Here is an 18332-nt window from a genome sequence, read left to right on the forward strand (position 1 = left end):
AGGTTTATTAGATTTTATTTAGACTTTTTTTGGAATAGACCAACACAAAATACTTTATAAAAGTAAAGCAGGGTTTTTCAAAGAGCTCGGGCAAATCCATCATTTGAAATCATCTTATTTTTGCAGCATGAGAGAAGATTAATGTCTTCTCTCATGAAGACATTAATCTTACCAAGTGAATCTTAGTAAGCTGGTGATCTAACCAATAATCTTGTTGATCAGCCTTTTCTCTGATAAAATTTAACAAGTCTCACATTTATTTTTCAAGTTTTATTGTCAACAACATTTTGAAAAGCATATCATAAAACAAAGACAGTGAACAGCAAGTACCCATGGACATATTAAATGCTTTCTAATATAAGACAAGAAGTTTCCTGTGGAGCTAATACAAGTTGTATGATTAACCAACCAGAGCTTGCTACCATAAATTGTTTATTAATCGCAAATTACACACATATAAAACACTGTGAACTCATTATTATTCAGGAGAAAACTGTCAAACATTTTTTGCACGGCTTCAAGTTGAATTCTAGTTTGTAACCCTTGCAATGTGTTTAGCACTCGGTATAATGAGCTCAGTTCATTCTAAGCTGGAACACAAGGCCTTTTCTGACATGGGTCAACAGGAAGCTATTTATCATGTTTTCAAAGGGAGTGTTTGTTTGAAGAGCTGCTGAGAAGATAAGAATGATTGATATTATTTGGATGCTCTTGGCTTGGACACCCGTAAACTCCATCCACATGGTTTTCAAACATCTTTAAAGACACATGAAGCAGAGTTTCGAAGCTCATTGTGGTGCTGGGAAAACCAAGAGATATAGGCTTTCAAACTGTCATCTAAAGTGTTGTCAAATTTTTTAATTTCATTTCCTTTTGTGATGTTTTCCTAAGCATTTTTGCAGTGTTTTCTAAAAATAAAAAATATACCATCACGGACCATTATTTGTAACTACACTACATAAGACGAGTGTATTGTGGATTAAGGCCGAACACCAGAGAAGCACTTTCTGAGTTCTCAACAGGACAAAAAAAAAAAATGCTTTTCTTTGTGGTTTCTTATCTGTTCCTGATGTGTCTATGTGATATTTCCTGACCTTTATGTTGTTTCCTCAAACATGCAATATGTTATTTTTGAAACATATTAATGTGTAGATTTATTACACTCAGCTCTGTCGGGGTCCTCTGAGTAATTTCTTTCATCTCTTTTTATTAGTCTTTTCTGTAAGCTATAAATGATCCATTAAGACAAATCACAGCACCACTGATGCGTCCCTTTGCTGCTTCTTAGAACAAATAAAACCAGATGAATATAACACCTAAAAGTCTAGCTCTTTACATAAATAAATAAAAATTACATCAGTTTTGGTTAAAGCTAATCAGAATTGTTCCCTCTCTGCTTTGGATTTGGTTTTTACTTTCTGATACCCTTTGAAATAACCCTTTTTTTGATAGTGGAAGGTAGCAATAATAGAAATAGTGATTTTTGCTTCTTTTTTTACATTCATTTGTCTGAATTCTGAACAGCTTGATGAGACATTTTGTTACATTTTCAACCTCACGGGTTGAACAGAAACCCTTTTTATGCCTGTAAAATCATTCAACAAAAAAATGCTCGTACTTCTATCTGCATATGAAATAAATGTGGGCAGAAATAAAAATGGTTAAAATTTACTCATCTAAACCTTGGTTATCAAATTACACATTTCAACACAGCATGTTTTATTTGATGTTGGCATTTGTAGTCCTTTCAAGATCAAAACATTTAAAATTCTCAAGAAAGAAAGACCCACAGAGCTTTTCTAATGTATCCACCTCTTTCCAATTACAAAAAAAAGAAAAAAACATCAAAACATGGGATTGTACCTAGTATAAAAATAGGCAAGTTATGATGTCAGTCCACGTCATTTGACTTGGTAAAAGTGGGTCTTGCACCTGAAACACAGGTCCTTTGTGTGGACCTGTTGTGAATAGATCAGTATTCCCAAAGAGAAGATGCATCAACAGATGCACCGTCACACATGAGCGTGCCTCCCTGGTCCCCTCGAAGGTACTTGCCGTTGGAGCCCTTGATGGCGACTCGTCCGTGTTCTGGAAACTCGAGAAAAAAGTCTTCTGCCTTTTCTCCATCTGAACAGACGAGGCCACTGCTTGAGACATACCAGAACTTTCCATTCACGCCTGTGTGAAGCATGACAAAATAAATCTGTCAGTTTTAAAAAAAAATGCAGAAAACTGTTGAAGAGGTCAGTCTTAGAGTCATCTGACCAAGTTTCAGTGAACTTATTAACTGCTTTACATTGGGAGATGGCAAAATTTGTCTTTTGTTCCACATGACGACGAGGAGAGATTACTAATTAAGAGTTCCTAGATACTTTGATCATATTTTAAAATTACATTAAAATGAGGGGGAAATCATCAGTTGCATTTATTTTGTAGGATTTTTTAAGGGCATTTAAAATAAATAATTTGATTGATTTATATTCACATTATATCATTTATTGTCTTGGCATCAAGCATAACATGGCAGAGGTCCTCAAATCCAGGTCATGAGATTTGGTGTCCTGCAACTTCTAGATGTTTCTTTGGTCCAACACACCTGAATCAAAGGGCTGAATCACCTCCTCAGTGCAGTCATGCTTTCCAAAATCCTACTAATGACCTCATTATCTGATTTATTTGAAACACAGGAGCAGTAATTCCCAGACAATAGAGGCAAGAGGTACCCTTACAGAAAATACATCTTGCTTTTATAGGGCTGAACATGCTGCTGCATTAGACAGGAAATTCCCCCATAGTGTCATGTTTCTGGCCCGTCTGCCTGCTATGTTTCTCTCCTCTGTACTCCTCATCAAGCTCATCTGGTTCACCTGCATGCTGCTGCGCTGGAGCACAATCAGACTCATGCCTTCCACCTGTTCACCAGCAGTTATATTCAGCTCTCAGGCAGGCAGACGGTGCCAGATTTTTGAAAGCCACCGAGTGAGTAGATATCCAGCATTCTTCCTGACCTGACCACGATCACGAACACATTTTTGACCCTTGGATTTTCCTGCCTTGCCTTGCCCACGTCGGATTCTTCACTGGCTTCTGTTTTCTGGTCTCGACCCTGTTTCTGCCTTTTGACCTCTGCCTCCTGCCTCGCCCTTGGATATTGTCTGCCTGAGATTGCCTGCTAGTACTGGACCCTTTTTCCGTGACCTGACCACTGCTCTTCGCCCAACCCTCAGATACGTTTGTCTGGTCCTGCCTGTCCTAAACCCTGTGCCTCCCAGTCCTGTCCTTCCCTAGGTGTGCCACTTGTCTCTTCCTCTGTGCTACCTGGATCCCTCATCCCCCACAACACCAGGAAGGTTAGTGATCTTTTCCCTTACAGACTTTTGGCCTTCCCCTCCTACCTACAACCCTCTAACCTGTTTCTCTGTCCTCAGAGGTTCCTGTTCCTTGCTCGTGGTTCCCCGTCCCTATACCTGGTCCTCAATAAAGACCTTAATGATTTTTACTTTGTGTCTGACTGAAATTTCGGGTCCTCAGGTCTGAACATTACAGAAAAATCTGGCCAAACATGGACCCTTCGTCAGCACAAGATTGGCGCAGCAATGTTGAGAGTGCCATCAGTCGCCTTAATACCGGCATGAATGAAATCATTTCCATGCTTCGTAACATGTCTTCTCCTCCTGACCAGGCACAGCCACAGACACCTCCCCAACCAGCCCCTGCAGTTCAGCCCGCTGTGGTCAAGGAGCCTCGTCTGACCCCTCCCGAGCTATTTAAAGGAGACTCTGACCAGTGCCGTGCGTTCCTCACTCAGTGTGAGATACACTTTGAGTTGCAGCCCTCCTCTTTCCCTACTGAACGCTCCAAAGTGGCATTTGTGATCTCACTTCTGTCCGGTAAGGCTAAACAGTGGGGGACAGCAGAATGGCAGAATGAATCAGATTCCTGTTTGACCTATTCTACATTCTCTAAAGAACTGATCAGGGTTTTCGACCCCATCCTCCCTGAGAGGGAGGCAGCTAGGGGGCTACTATCCTTGAAACAGGGGGGTAAGAGTGTAGCCTCTTACATCATTGACTTTCACCTGTTATCTGCAGACAGTAGCTGGAACCAAGAGGCATTAATGGATGTGTTTATGCAAGGTCTTAATGAAAATATCAAGGATGAATTGGCCACTCGAGATTACCCTAAGTCCCTCAAGGACCTTGAGGATCTGGCAACCAGGATAGACCTTCGCCTCGCTGAGAGGAGAAGGGAGAGACGTCACAACGAGGTTTCATCGACCCCATTTGGTCACTCAGGTTCTCGGTCCGAAGCCACAAGTTTCTCCTTCCCCTCAGTAGAGTCACCAGATCCTGAGCCGATGCAGTTGGGGAGAACAAGGATCTCCATGGAGGAATGTTGTCGCAGAAGGCAGTTTAATTTATGTTTTTATTGTGGAGGCAAGGGTCACATGGCGGCCAAGTGTCCATTAAAAGGGCAGGCTCAGTAGAGGATAGGGGAGTTCTACTGAGCCATAACATGTTGTCCATCTCCTCATCATTTTCTTTCTCTGCTAACCTTGTGGTCTCCTCCATTCCCCACCAGGTATCAGTCTTCATTGACTCCGGAGCTGATACAGAGTTCATGGATGAATCTTATGCCAGGGGCCTCAACATCAAGCTCCTCCACACTTCATCAGTCCATAATGTTCTAGCTTTGGATGGACATCATATTAGCCGGTCAAACCTCATCACAGAGAAGGTCAGCCTGACGCTTGGGGGTAATCATCAGGAGGAGATCACTTTTGTTATTATTCACTCACCACAGTTGCCCATCATTTTGGGGGCCTCATGGCTTAACAAGCATAATCCTCACATTGACTGGCAGGCCAAGGAAATTTTGGGCTGGTCAAGGTCTTGCTCTGCTACCTGTTTGCTCTCTGCCTGTACCCCTTCCCTTCCAGACAATGCCATCGAAGAAACTTACCCGGATTTATCCAAAGTGCCACCTGAGTACCACGATCTGAAGGAGGTGTTCAACAAGTCCCGGGCAACAGCCCTCCCCCCCCATAGGCCCTATGATTGTGCCATTGACCTCCTTCCAGGTACATCACCCCCCAAGGGGCGTTTGTATTCACTGTCTGCTCCCGAGAACCAAGCCATACAGGATTCTCTCAAGGCGGGTATCATTCGCCCGTCCTCTTCTCCTGCTGGTGCGGGGTTTTTTTTTTGTTGGCAAGAAGGATGGTTCTCTAAGGCCTTGTATAGATTACAGGGGTCTTAATGGCATTACCATTAAGAATCGGTATCCCCTTCCCCTCATGAATTCTGCCTTTGACCAGATCCAAGGGGCCAAGTTTTTCACTAAATTAGACCTGCGCAATGCATACCATCTTGTTCGCATCAGGGAGGGAGACGAGTGGAAGACCGCGTTCAACACTCCCACTGGTCATTACGAGTACCTGGTCATGCCCTTTGGGCTATCCAATGCACCAGCAGTCTTCCAAGCTCTGGTCAATGACGTCTTGAGGGACATGGTTGGGCACTTTGTATTTGTTTACCTTGATGACATTCTTATCTACTCTCAGGATCTGGATTCCCACAAGTACCATGTTCGGTCGGTTCTTCTTCGCCTTCTCCAGAATCATCTTTTTGTAAAGGCAGAGAAATGTGAGTTCCACACCTCCACCACATCTTTTCTTGGCTACATAATTTCTCCCAACAAGGTGATCATGGATCCCTCTAAGATCTCAGCAGTCTCCGAATGGCCCACTGACCGCAAACAGTTACAGAGATTTCTTGGATTTGCAAACTTTTACCGTCGTTTCATCCGTAATTATAGCCAAGTAGCATCTCCTCTTCATGCCATTACCTCATCCAAGGTCCAGTTCATGTGGAGCAAGCAGGCAGAGGAGGCTTTCTCCAGACTCAAGTCTCTGTTCACCTCTGCTCCGGTTCTTTGGTCCCCTGACCCTGCGAGACAATTTATTGTGGAGGTCGACGCCTCCAGCACTGGGGTTGGAGCTGTCCTAAGTCAGAGAACCGCTGATGGTCGTATTCATCCTTGTGCCTTCTTTTCTAGATCCTTATCCAGTGCTGAACGCAACTATGATGTGGGGGACAGGGAGCTTTTGGCCGTCAAGCTGGCCCTTGAGGAATGGAGACATTGGCTGGAGGGGGCCAAAGAACCATTCCTAGTATGGACCGACCACAAGAACCTGGAGTACTTGAAGGCAGCTAGACAACTCAACCCCAGACAAGCAAGGTGGGCTCTGTTTTTTGGACGGTTTAATTTTGCGCTCTCTTACAGGCCGGGGACCAAGAACATAAAACCGGACGCCTTGTCCAGAATTCATGAATCCTCTGAGTTGGGGGCCGCCTATGCAGAGGAGTTTATCCTCCCAGACTCGGTGAGGCTGTCTGTGAAGAAAGTTCATTACAGCCTGTCATCAATGCTGCCAAGCAAAGTCGTCTCGTCGCCCGCCCTCAGGGTTACTGCGGCCCCTTCCCATCCCATCCCGCCCTTGGTCGCACATCGCCATGGACTTTGTCACAGGTTTGCCCAGCTCTGATGGTTTCATTGTCTTATTAACTGTCATTGACAGATTCTCTAAGATGGTCCATCTGGTCCCCCTCAAGAAACTCCCCTCTGCTAAGGAGATGGGGGAGATTATGGCACGGGAGGTGTTCCCCCTCCATGGGCTCCCCACTGACATATTCTCTTTGACAGAGGACCTCAATTCGTCTCTCGGTTCTGGAAGGAGTTCTGCACCATGCTTGGCATATCTGTCAGTTTGTCGTCTGGGTTCCATCCCCAAACTGATGGACAGACCGAGAGGGCTAACCAAGAGATTGAAACCAAGCTTCGTATCCTTTGTGATTCTGACCCTACCAGGTGGTCACACAACCTACCGTGGGTGGAACATGCCTTGAACGCTCTTCCCTCTAGCTCCACTGGTCTCTCGCCCTTCTACACTGTCCATGGGTTCCAGCCACCGGTGTTCTCTGTTCAAGAGAGGGAGGCTAAGGTCCCCTCCGCTCACGCTGCAGCTATGAGGTGCCATCGGATCTGGAGGAAAGCCAGGAGGGCCATGATCAAAATGTCAGAGGTGCAGTCCAGATCTGCTAATCGGCACCGTGTCCAGGCACCCACCTACCGTGTTGGCCAGAAGGTCTGGTTGTCATCTAAGGATCTCCCCCTACGGGTGGAGAGTCGGAAGTTGGCACCCCGTTTCATTGGTCCCTTCCCCATCTCCAAGGTTGTGAATCCAGTGGCGGTCCGTCTACAGTTGCCCGGTTCTGAGGATCCACCCCACATTCCATGTGTCTCGGGTTAAACCCTACACCTTACCTCGTCTTGAGCCTGCCCCCAAACCTCTCCCGCCCACTCGCTTCCTGGATGGGGATCCCGTCTACACAGTGCGCCGCATCCTCCGGTCCAGGAAAAGGGGACGTGGTGTCCAGTACCTGGTTGATTGGGAGGGATATGGACCAGAGGAACGGTCCTGGATTCCCGGCCGTTTTGTCATCGATAATTCTCTCCTGAGGGACTTTCATCGCCTCCATCCTGATCAGCCGAAGGGTCCGTCGGGAGCCGGACCTTAGGAGGGGGGTACTGTCATGTTTCTGGCCCGTTTGCCTGCTATGTTTCTCTCCTCTGTACTCCTCATCAAGCTCATCTGGTTCACCTGCATGCTGCTGCGCTGGAGCACAATCAGACTCATGCCTTCCACCTGTTCACCAGCAGTTATATTCAGCTCTCAGGCAGGCAGACGGTGCCAGATTTTTGAAAGCCACCGAGTGAGTAGATATCCAGCGTTCTTCCTGACCTGACCACGATCACGAACACATTTTTGACCCTTGGATTTTCCTGCCTTGCCTTGCCCACGTCGGATTCTTCACTGGCTTCTGTTTTCTGGTCTCGACCCTGTTTCTGCCTTTTGACCTCTGCCTCCTGCCTCGCCCTTGGATATTGTCTGCCTGAGATTGCCTGCTAGTACTGGACCCTTTTTCCGTGACCTGACCACTGCTCTTCGCCCAACCCTCAGATACGTTTGTCTGGTCCTGCCTGTCCTAAACCCTGTGCCTCCCAGTCCTGTCCTTCCCTAGGTGTGCCACTTGTCTCTTCCTCTGTGCTACCTGGATCCCTCATCCCCCACAACACCAGGAAGGTTAGTGATCTTTTCCCTTACAGACTTTTGGCCTTCCCCTCCTACCTACAACCCTCTAACCTGTTTCTCTGTCCTCAGAGGTTCCTGTTCCTTGCTCGTGGTTCCCCGTCCCTATACCTGGTCCTCAATAAAGACCTTATTGATTTTTACTTTGTGTCTGACTGAAATTTCGGGTCCTCAGGTCTGAACATTACACATAGACCTGGTCATCAGTAACTCTGAACACTATATAGATGCAAAAGGCCTGGCAATGTTCCTGTGGTACGGAGAATTAACATTGGAGCCTAATATCTCCAATGGCATGCTCTTGTTGATGATGGCTCGCATCGTCAACAAGATGAAAGATCAAGATATCTTTGCTCTCACTCATTCACAGTTTTTACAATTACAGAAATGAAAAGGGGTTCAAAATTTTTACAATTAGAAGTAGAAGAAGAAAGAGGAGAAGGAGAATGACGTCTAAGTTTGTAAGGCAACTATGTTAAATGTTTGGGGGGGTTCAGTCAAGAATATTAACAGTGATGAGTTATTTGGAATAATTGTCAGAATATTTTTTGATTGACTAAAGAACGTAATTTTGTTCGCAAAGTGTGGTGCTGGACAAGGTCTAGGACTTTTGGATTGATCTCCATTTGGACACGGCAAATGGGTATAAACATATGCATTCAAACATTGTGGTAGAAGAGTTGTTGTTTGATAATGTTTTATTCCTACAGAATCTGGGCACCTTAGTACATCAACAATTCCTCAACTAAAGGTATTCTAGACTTAAATGTGAGAGAATTTCGCAGACAACTGAAACTGGGCCAAGCAGCAGGAAAATTACCCTAAGCACAGCAACAAAATCAGTAACAGATGGATTGAAAATGCAAGGGGATTAATGACCCATTCAAAATCCAGACCTCAGCCCAAATGAAAGGCTGTGGTGGGACTTTCAAAATATTGAGAGGAAGAAAATACAAACAAACCCCTACAAAATCAAGAAAAATAAAGAACAGTGGAAATAAATATTTTAATAATGTAAGCTTCTTAGAAATATAATCAAATACTTTTAGTTATTCCGTGCCATACCCTGGTATATTTGTGTTTTGCTGGCAAAAATAATCACTAGATGCACAGTGAAGTATTTATTTTTCGATTCTGAGACTGTTTTTACCAATGCTGTAAGAGTTTAAGAAAACTAGTGTGATATGAAAACACTGACTTTTAATGTGATAGGCGCCATTGTCGAATAGCAACGAGAAGATGTCGTAGACCGATCGATTGGCATCAAGGGTGTTGGAGTTTTTGTGGTGACACACATAGCCATTCTCTCCGTGAAGGATGAGCATCGGGCGATTGATGAGTTTCATCAGAAGTAATTCATCATCACCTATAATGAGCAAAATATTTTGTTCATCTGGTGTGTCTCCGCTGCTTGTGGCAGGTATTTCAGATAAACACAATTTGGAAATTCAAATAAGTAGCCTAAAAGCACTTACCCACTGTATCGCTGACTGCTGAGAGCTGCCCATTTTTCTTTGTGCACACGTACTTTCCATTACTCGCCTTGAGTGCTACCCTGTGTCCTCGCCACTCAATGTCAAACATTGTGTTGACCTCTCTGGAAGGAAAACAAGATAGATATTTCGGTGGAACTGTACAAGTGAGACTAACAAAAAAAAAGTAGCTAAATTAAAGGTTAAATTAAATCGCATGATAGATAACCTAAGAAAAAAGTTGAGTACAGCAAGAACTTTGTACAAACTGAGTTAGTATGTACTTGAACTGCAAAGGGTCACTGGAGCAGCACCATTCCGAAGTAGTTAAAACTTATTAGAAAGCTTCCTTTTCAGTGGTTTAATATCTACTTACACCTCCGTGGCAGTGGACTGGATCTCTCCATGGGTCACCAGAGTCCAGTAGGACCCTCCATTGGTCCTGAACATTGGCTTTTTGCTCTCCTTATCTATCTCCATCTGGAAAGTCTCCATGTCAGTTTCCACATCCTGATTGGCTGAAATACTCACTCCTGGCAACAAAGAAGAAGACACCCATGATAATTAAACTTTTTCCTGAGGATAGGATTTTTAACTACAGTATCATCCTGAATGCCTACAGCATCTCATCCGAAATTGCAGTAAAGGTAAGTACAAATAGAAACCATATTCAAAATGCGAAGACTGTTTAATTACTTCAGCTCATAAAGATGTATTATTATGCTGACTCAGGACATACATTTTCTATCTTCTTAAACATTCAGGTCGTGGCAGCACAAATTAAATTATGATTACCCAAATTTTTGAATTTCTTTTAATTGGCCTTGCAAGACCTAGCAAATTGACACATGTACCCCATATATACCTTCTGTGCCCTAATAAAATTTCCAATCAAATATCATTAAAATGTTTGAACTATTAAACAAGAAAGTACATAAGGTATCGCAAGTATACAAGTTCAAGTGCTTGAAAGGGAAATATGGGTGACAGAATTATAGCACAGTAGCCAAATGCTTTTGCAAATTAGATTTTCTCGGGAGCCCAATTTTATTTAAAGATACTTTGAGAAGCAATCCAATAATATAAGAACTGCTCAAAGTTCCTAATGTGGAGGTTATGAGGTAGCCAAAAAGCCTATTTGAACAGCATGTTAGTGGGATCCTTTTCATGAACAGGGACAGCAATTCAGGTCAGACATGATGTGAAGATATTTTGTTTTGTTATATTCGGATTTTGTTCCCTTATAGGACGTTTGTGAATAACTTTTAGTGAAATTGTCAAATGATTTACAGTGTGTACGGACATGGATAAACCACTTCTAGTTACATCTACTTGTCGAGTCCGTGCATCCTTCTTCTCCACTTTTTACCATCCATGTTTGTCTTTCATCAACAACTGGAAGATCCAGGTTTGTCTAGTTTACATGGAAAGTATCCCTGAATTTCAGCAAAACGCCAATCCCTTTTTTTATTATAAGTTGACTTTCTATCGTGGTCTGCATTTTCAGTAATCTATTAATTTTTTGTGGAGTTTGGTGACATCTAGTGGCTCAAATGACTAAAATTGAGCCACTAGGAGTTCAAATTGCTAAATTTGAGCTTCATCTTGAATATTTGGATATTAGAGGCTCATTCTAGTATGAAGTAACTAGCATAAGTGTATACAGTGTAACATAGTGCTTAACATTATACAAAAGCATAAAGTGTTGCACACTATAAGTACGAAGCGCTCATGCCTGTGTGATGGAAGAGCTCATAAGTAATAATCTTGTTTGTGTTATAATAGAAAAGATAGATGATGTTAATTTTGGAAAGAGGATTTCTTTTTTTTTTTTGGCCTTGTTTTTATCTTTTAATGTTTTTACCTTTTGTACACAACCATAGAAACATAATATCATAAGTGCCTGTTTTTAATTTCAAATTGAAGATTCATTAGGAACAAATGACTTGTAACCAATTGCACGCCACCTTTGTCATGTTTTCTGAAGTATAACACATCAGCAAATTTTATGTCATCAACTCATGATCTGTTTTGTGTGCGGAACCTATTATGCAAGAAAGATCAATCAAATTCACACCCATCTTTCCACTCAGTTACTCCCCAATTTTCTTTACACACCAATGCTTCACTTGCAGTCGGCCTAGTGTTGCCTACCTAATCTACATGTATAAACTCTGGCTGCTGGGGTGTGTCAGGTCTTGTGAATGCACAGACACATAGCCTGTAATTGAACTGTGTCTGCTGTAGTATAAATTAGGTGCCACAGAAATATCCTTCAACCTTTCTCTTAATCCCGTTAGAACACTAATCCCCTTCAGTCAACCCTCCACCCCTTCCTGTTCAGTCGCATGCTGTAATTCCCTGAGTGGCAAAATGCAAATCTGCACTGTTGGGCCCACTAAGCAGCTTTCAGTGCCTAGTTCCTTACAAAACACGACACTACCACAAGGCCAAACACTTCAGTTCAAAACTGAGTTTTTTTGTTCTGTTTAATGAAGTTTGCAGAACTGTTTCCTTGTTAGTTTTTTGTTTCTCTTTTTTTTTTTGAAAGCATTTTATTCATAGGCATAATAATGCCTGCACAAAAAGGTTAGTGTAGCCTATTCCAATTGGAGCACATGCATTGTTGGGCAACTTTACAAATCCAAAATTGAAGCTGTTTTTTATAACATTCATAGAGGCTGATGCTTTCACTGAATCCCAAAAGGCTCCAGTTAAAGAAAATACAGTTGTTGCTTTAAAAAAAATAAAAAATAAAAATAATTAATAAATAAAATGACGCAAGCTTGAAACCCAAGCAATTGACATGGCAAGTATATCTAGTGTGTCTGTCACCACTTTTTTATTGCATTTGCATTCTTTAGATTAATTCTTTCAAGAAATGTACAATCAGTGACTGCAGACGACATGTGTGAACTGAACTGAACTGAACTGATAGCAAAGAAGCAAATGACTATAAGGCTTAGAACCCTTTGCTAGTAACTGACACCCCTGTTGCTTAGATCGGTCTTGGAGTCATTTGCACACTAGCTAATCTTCATGGGACACACAGTGAAAATGACAAAGCCCATTACCACAGTGACCTCCACAATATGGCTACCAACACTCTGGATCCAACATGTACAAAATGTCATGTTAGCTTTCTGCTAGCAAATTAACCTGCTTTGATGTTTTGATTGCAGCAACTACACACATCGACTAGCCATACAACTGTACTGACTGGAACTTGTTTAATGTTTAAAATATAACGTTCAATTAACAGAAACACACTGAGAACAGTTGATATAATTCCTCTTTTAGCATAACCTTTACTTAGAATTTAAGGACTTCAAAACACAGTTAATGGATTTTTTTAATTGCACAACAGCTGCTCGTATTAGACCAACAGTAGTATGCCATTTTGAAATAAACACCATGATGATGATGATTATGATTACTATTAATTAAATTAACTGCTAGCTTTTACTCCAATTTTTTATAAGTCGACCTATCCATTGTCAGGGTTAATTTTTCAATATTTTTCAGACTTGCCACCATTTGAATACTTGAAAATATTAATATTAAATAGAATTAAATTCTTGTGCTGCTGTTATTACATTAAGCTCAGTTATGATTGGAAAAAAGAGCAACTGCTTTCATCCAATCAAAAGAAGTTGATTACCTTGCTTGACTGAAACAAATCTTTTATTGGCAGCTTGGAAGACTACTTGAGGATGACTCTCCTCCAAATCAAAAAGCTCATCTTTTCCAGGTTTGGAGCATCGGCCAGAGCGCAGGGTTCCTGTGGGGCCCACTGGGGCCAGATATTTCCCATCGCAGTCCTTAAAGGCCAGCTTCCCAGACTTCAGCTCCAGCGTGAAGCTGGTTGCGTTGGAGTTCTCCTTCACCAGCTTGCCATCATTGCTGAGAAAGCGGCTGTCACAGGTCTTCAGACTGTACTTTCCATCCAGGTATACCAAGGTGACCAGCGAGTCCACTCCCCAGGGAATGTTGCTGTCTACTGAGATTTCTCCATCGGAAGCAGACAGGTGGGCATAACGCTTTCGTGCCACACTGAGAAGGCTTGCCTGAGGGTGTAAAGCCAGATGAACAGCCCATAGCTCTTGTTCCCCAATGACTTGGGCAAAGCAGGACAGATAGTCCGCTGATCCTCCAAAGTAACGCTGATAAGGTTCCGATTGCAGTGCCCAACGACCATCAGACTGGGGTACTATAAGGAAACGACACTCAGGGTCTGGCTTCTCTGCCCCACATATGATCTTTCCAGCTTTATCAGAAGCAAGGTAGCGTCCTAAGTGGCTTCGGAGGAACACGACTTGCCCATCTTGCTCGTCCTGTTCTAAAGTCCAGATTTGTTTCTTCTTCAGGCTGATGCCTGAGGCATTCACCTTGAAGCCGAAGGCCTCAGCGGTCAGGTAGCGGTTCTCGTAGTTAATCAGACCAAACTGCAGCTTGAGAGCCTTGTTAATCCCGTTGGTGGGCATTCTTGAACAGGCCACACGTTAAAACTGCAAGCACAGAGGTTTAAAACAAACAAGGGAACTGTCGACAAATGAAAGTAGTCATGAGACTGAAAATCAAAATGTTTGATTTCTTCCTTCTTCTGTTTCCCGGGGTGTGCAGTAACTCCACTTATCTCCTCCTATTAAGAGTTTCTTTCTTCTCAAATCACTTTCTCTGTTTTCCCCTGAGAGCGTGCCCAGGTACTTGCTCTCAGTTCCTTAATGAGTTAGGATTAACATCAGCAGGACACGGCACCTCAATCCAACAAGCTGCTGACGTCACATTCCAGTGCACCAACCAAAGACCTCCTGCCTCGCTCTCCTTCGCTATGGAAACAGTATAGCTTCCTCTATACCAACTTGCACATCTTTCTCCTTTTGTCACCTCTTTTGTTTTTCCTTCTACTCCTCCCCCTTCTTTTAGATGTCTGACACACTCATTGTTCAGCTGGTATTCAGCTGAGTCTCACGCATAGTGAGGTCATCATCCTAGCGGCCAGGCTATCCAGAGCAAGGATAATCCTCGCTTTGATCTGCTGGTGCACCACAGTCTTAATGGAGAATGTCTCCTAAATAAAGGTGCTTTTTCTAGGACCCTACATGCTTTTCATCTTCCAGAAGATCTTAACATATATTTATGTTTCTATGAGGAAAATGCTAATGGTACTGATGCAGAACACTTTTAGTTCTGCATCAGTATGCTTTGATCTGTGGCTAAGGGCTGTTTATGAGATAAAAACTGTATCACTAATGTACCTCCTTCATATAGAACTGAAATTATTTGTACATGGATGACTGATTCAGACGCATGTAAAAGCTATATTAATGTTCCTATACCAGGATTTTACAGGTTACTTATCCACACGAATTCTTTGTAGGAGCGTGACATTTGCTTCAACTTCTTGGACATATTTAAATGATAGGTGAAGTCTGTGAGCTTAGCCAAAGATTTGAATAGAACAAATTTGAATGTGCATTAATATTTGCATTTTCTTCACTTTCATCTTCTTTGGTTCTCACTCTTCTTCTCTCTAATCTGTCTATAAACCTTTGCGTTTTATCCTTGTAGTTGGGTAATAAAGGAAGATGCAACTCTAATGCCCCACTATGACCTTTGTCACACCACACGCCATGATCAAGCCTCGTAAGAGCATTACTGTCTTCTTTTACAGCTTCCTAAAGATGGGGAAGCTAAAGCCCAAGAGAAGTGTATACTGTAAATACAAGTTAGATAAATGAGGCAGGATTCACCCTGCAAGAATTCTGGATTATCTAAATGCTTGTCTCAGACCCATTGCCGACACTTCAGTAATAGATTGTAGAAAATTATATTATTGTTCAATAATTTATGGAATCTGAATTTATACTGAAAGAGTCAGATAAATTGGAACGACATCCTCATTCTCAATAAAGAAATATAGCAATGTTTGACCTATGTTTTGTATTAAAATTCAAAACATGTACGGGAGGCCCCTGAAGGTTTAGGATCCCAAAATGAAGCTTAGTTCACTTGTCCCTTGGGTGATTCTAGTCACTTGGATAGTTTGCTGAAAGTCCTCCAGCTAATCTAGAGTAACAGAATAAGGTACACAGACCACATTGCCTGCACACAATGTTTCAACTCAGCCCATCAATTTTCTATAGGACTGAAATTAGGGTTTTCTGATGGCCATTCTAAAACATCGACTCTGTTACACTTGAGCTATTCGTAGATAATACGGGTCTATGCACTTAGTTATTGTGCATTTGGAAGACACATTTTTGCATCAGCTTTAATCATCTGGCTGATGTCTGAATGTTGCTTTAATAGTCTCATGTAGCAGGGTTTCCTCATGACGTCGTCTTTGTTGAAGCTGTACCAGTCCCTCCTGTAACAAGATGTCTCCACTCTTGCATTTTACAGTTGGAGGGGTGCTCCTAGGCTTGCAAGCTTCCCATTTTGCTCATGTAAAAGTGAAGATCAATATAATTAAACACTGTGATATTAATGCCATTGGACATCGCTCATAAAATCAAGGTCTTTGTTTCTAAGTGCATTGGCAAGCTGCGTCCTGCCGTTTATGTTGCTTTTGGAGTAATAGAGATATAACGTCTTGCACACTGGAGAAGAAACCTTCATCTCTTTACAGGCCTTGTTTTCCTGTGGATAACAACACTCTCTTAATCTCAGGCAGATTCTTCACAAGGTCATTTGTTTTGTCAATGGTAGTTGATACGTTCATTTTTCACTCACAACAGGTTCACTCTGGGATACAGATGTTCACGACTCTTGTTAAAGATTACTCATTTTAAAGCAAGAAAAGTGCTCTGATTATCCTGAAAAATTATTAAATAAACAGATAAAAACATTAAATGTAAACACAAAGCACAAAAATGAAAGAAATCAAATAAGCATTATAATGTAAAATAGCTTGCTCAGTGGTGCAGTTGGTAGTACATTAACAATGTCAACCTTTGAACACAAGACCTGTTAAGACTCTTCCCTGGGAAGATCAATGGCATACCTATGAAAATATATATACAAACTTTGAGTTGTTTTTAAAATGAAATAAAATATGATAGTTGAATACAGTCTTTCCATCATTGCGTTTAAAACACCCAAAATCAACAGACCTTGACAGAGAAATCAAAAATCCTACCTTACACATTTCTGATTGTTGGTGTGTCAGGTTTGGGAAGTTACAAAAACTGCTGGACACAGCTGAGTGATTCCGCAGCTTTCCAGCTTTGGAAGTACACCGTCTCAGTTGCTACTCAAGCATCAACTGAGCACGTCTCTGGAAGTTTACTGACAGCTTTCCTCAGGAGACTTGAAATCCCGCCGTAATTGCTAGGCTCTTCCACCTTGACCAAGGGGCTTTAAGGCATCAAAAAATGGATTAGAAAAACACAACAACAGAACTAAGCTAACAATGGTAACAAAACAGTCAACATCACAGCAACTTTGGACTTTCTAAGTAATCATGTCATAATGTTTTCAGTGTGAATTTTTTTTTACTGTTATTCCGTGAAGTTGTATTCCTTTGACTTATATGGTTAAGAAATTGTAGTTTGCAGAAATATTCTGTTTACAGTCTGTCCCCTATCATACATACTCCTTAAATTTGATTTTTTCCCCCCTTGAGGGATAATTCTAGGTTTTAATTAAGTATTTCATCCATCCATCCATCCATCCATCCATCCATCCATCCATCCATCCATCCATCCATCCATCCATCCATCCATCCATCCATCCATCCATCCATCCATCCATCCATCCATCCATCCATCCATCCATCCATCCATCCATTTTCTTACACCCTTGTCCCTCAGTGGGGTCGGGAGGGTTGCTGGTGCCTCTCCAGCTAACGTTCCGGGCGAGAGGCAGGGTCACCCTGGACAGGTCGCCAGTCTGTCACAGTAAGTATTTCAGTAAAATATTTTAACAAAAATACTTCATCATCTGAACACACAGCATTCTTTCAGGAAACACTTTTATTTTTATTTGGATTGTCTTTACTTCTGTTCATGCAGTCAACTTCTGTGCTGCCTTTCAGCAAAAAAAAAAAAAGTGAGTTGAAAATTGTCATTTAAAGTAAATGTATTCTGTAAGCTTGATTCTGCTAAACTAAAGCACATTGTCATAATTGTTCAGTAAATTAAAGAATAAAATAAAATAAAAAAAGATAACATTCACAATGACATTACACACGGAAGTGGTTCTGTGTTTTCATCCTCTGCTCACAGGGTGGCAGCATTGTCTTTTTCAAAGTATAACAGCAGTTTAAGTAAATGCAAAAAATTCAGAGATGAAATTCAGGAAGGACAGCTGTTCTCTTAATGTTTGTTTTCAGAATCTAAAGAGAAAAAAAAACTGCACGGACTGCATCTGTCTACAGAAATGGTTCTTTGTTTAGTCATTAACAGGAACATGTATAGAAAGCCACAGACAAAATCTAAATTAATTACACAAAAACTATTAACCATAACACGTGTTTGACATTTTGTTTAGCTTTTATTGATCACTAAAATTGTTACATTTTTACCTTTGATTTAGATGTATTACTTTTGAAGCAAAACAACATTTTTGTCAATTTGCACATATTAAATGTGGGTTGTTCAAATGTATTCCTGGCCAGCAGAGGACAGCATTGTCTGTAAATTGGAAATAGCCTTTTCTTAAAATTGTGTAGCAATGTTGGGCTTGCTGCTCAGAAAAAAGGGATC

The 18332-nt window shown here is 41.8% G+C and overlaps 1 protein-coding gene across 1 annotated transcript; it reads right to left on the bottom strand.

The window, feature by feature from the left end:
- Positions 1 to 255: 255 nt before the first annotated feature.
- fscn2a (fascin actin-bundling protein 2a, retinal) lies at positions 256 to 14637 on the bottom strand. Its single transcript, XM_008416199.3, has 5 exons — positions 13286 to 14637; positions 10001 to 10157; positions 9628 to 9749; positions 9351 to 9518; positions 256 to 2178 (listed from the first exon to the last, which is right to left on the bottom strand). The coding sequence occupies exons 1-5, from the start codon at positions 14106 to 14108 to the stop codon at positions 1973 to 1975; spliced, it is 1476 nt and encodes a 491-aa protein (XP_008414421.1). The 5' UTR covers positions 14109 to 14637; the 3' UTR covers positions 256 to 1972.
- Positions 14638 to 18332: the final 3695 nt, after the last annotated feature.

Source organism: Poecilia reticulata, chromosome 8 (genome assembly GCF_904066995.2).
Source record: "Poecilia reticulata chromosome 8, P_reticulata-male-v2, whole genome shotgun sequence".
Taxonomy (NCBI): domain Eukaryota; kingdom Metazoa; phylum Chordata; class Actinopteri; order Cyprinodontiformes; family Poeciliidae; genus Poecilia; species Poecilia reticulata.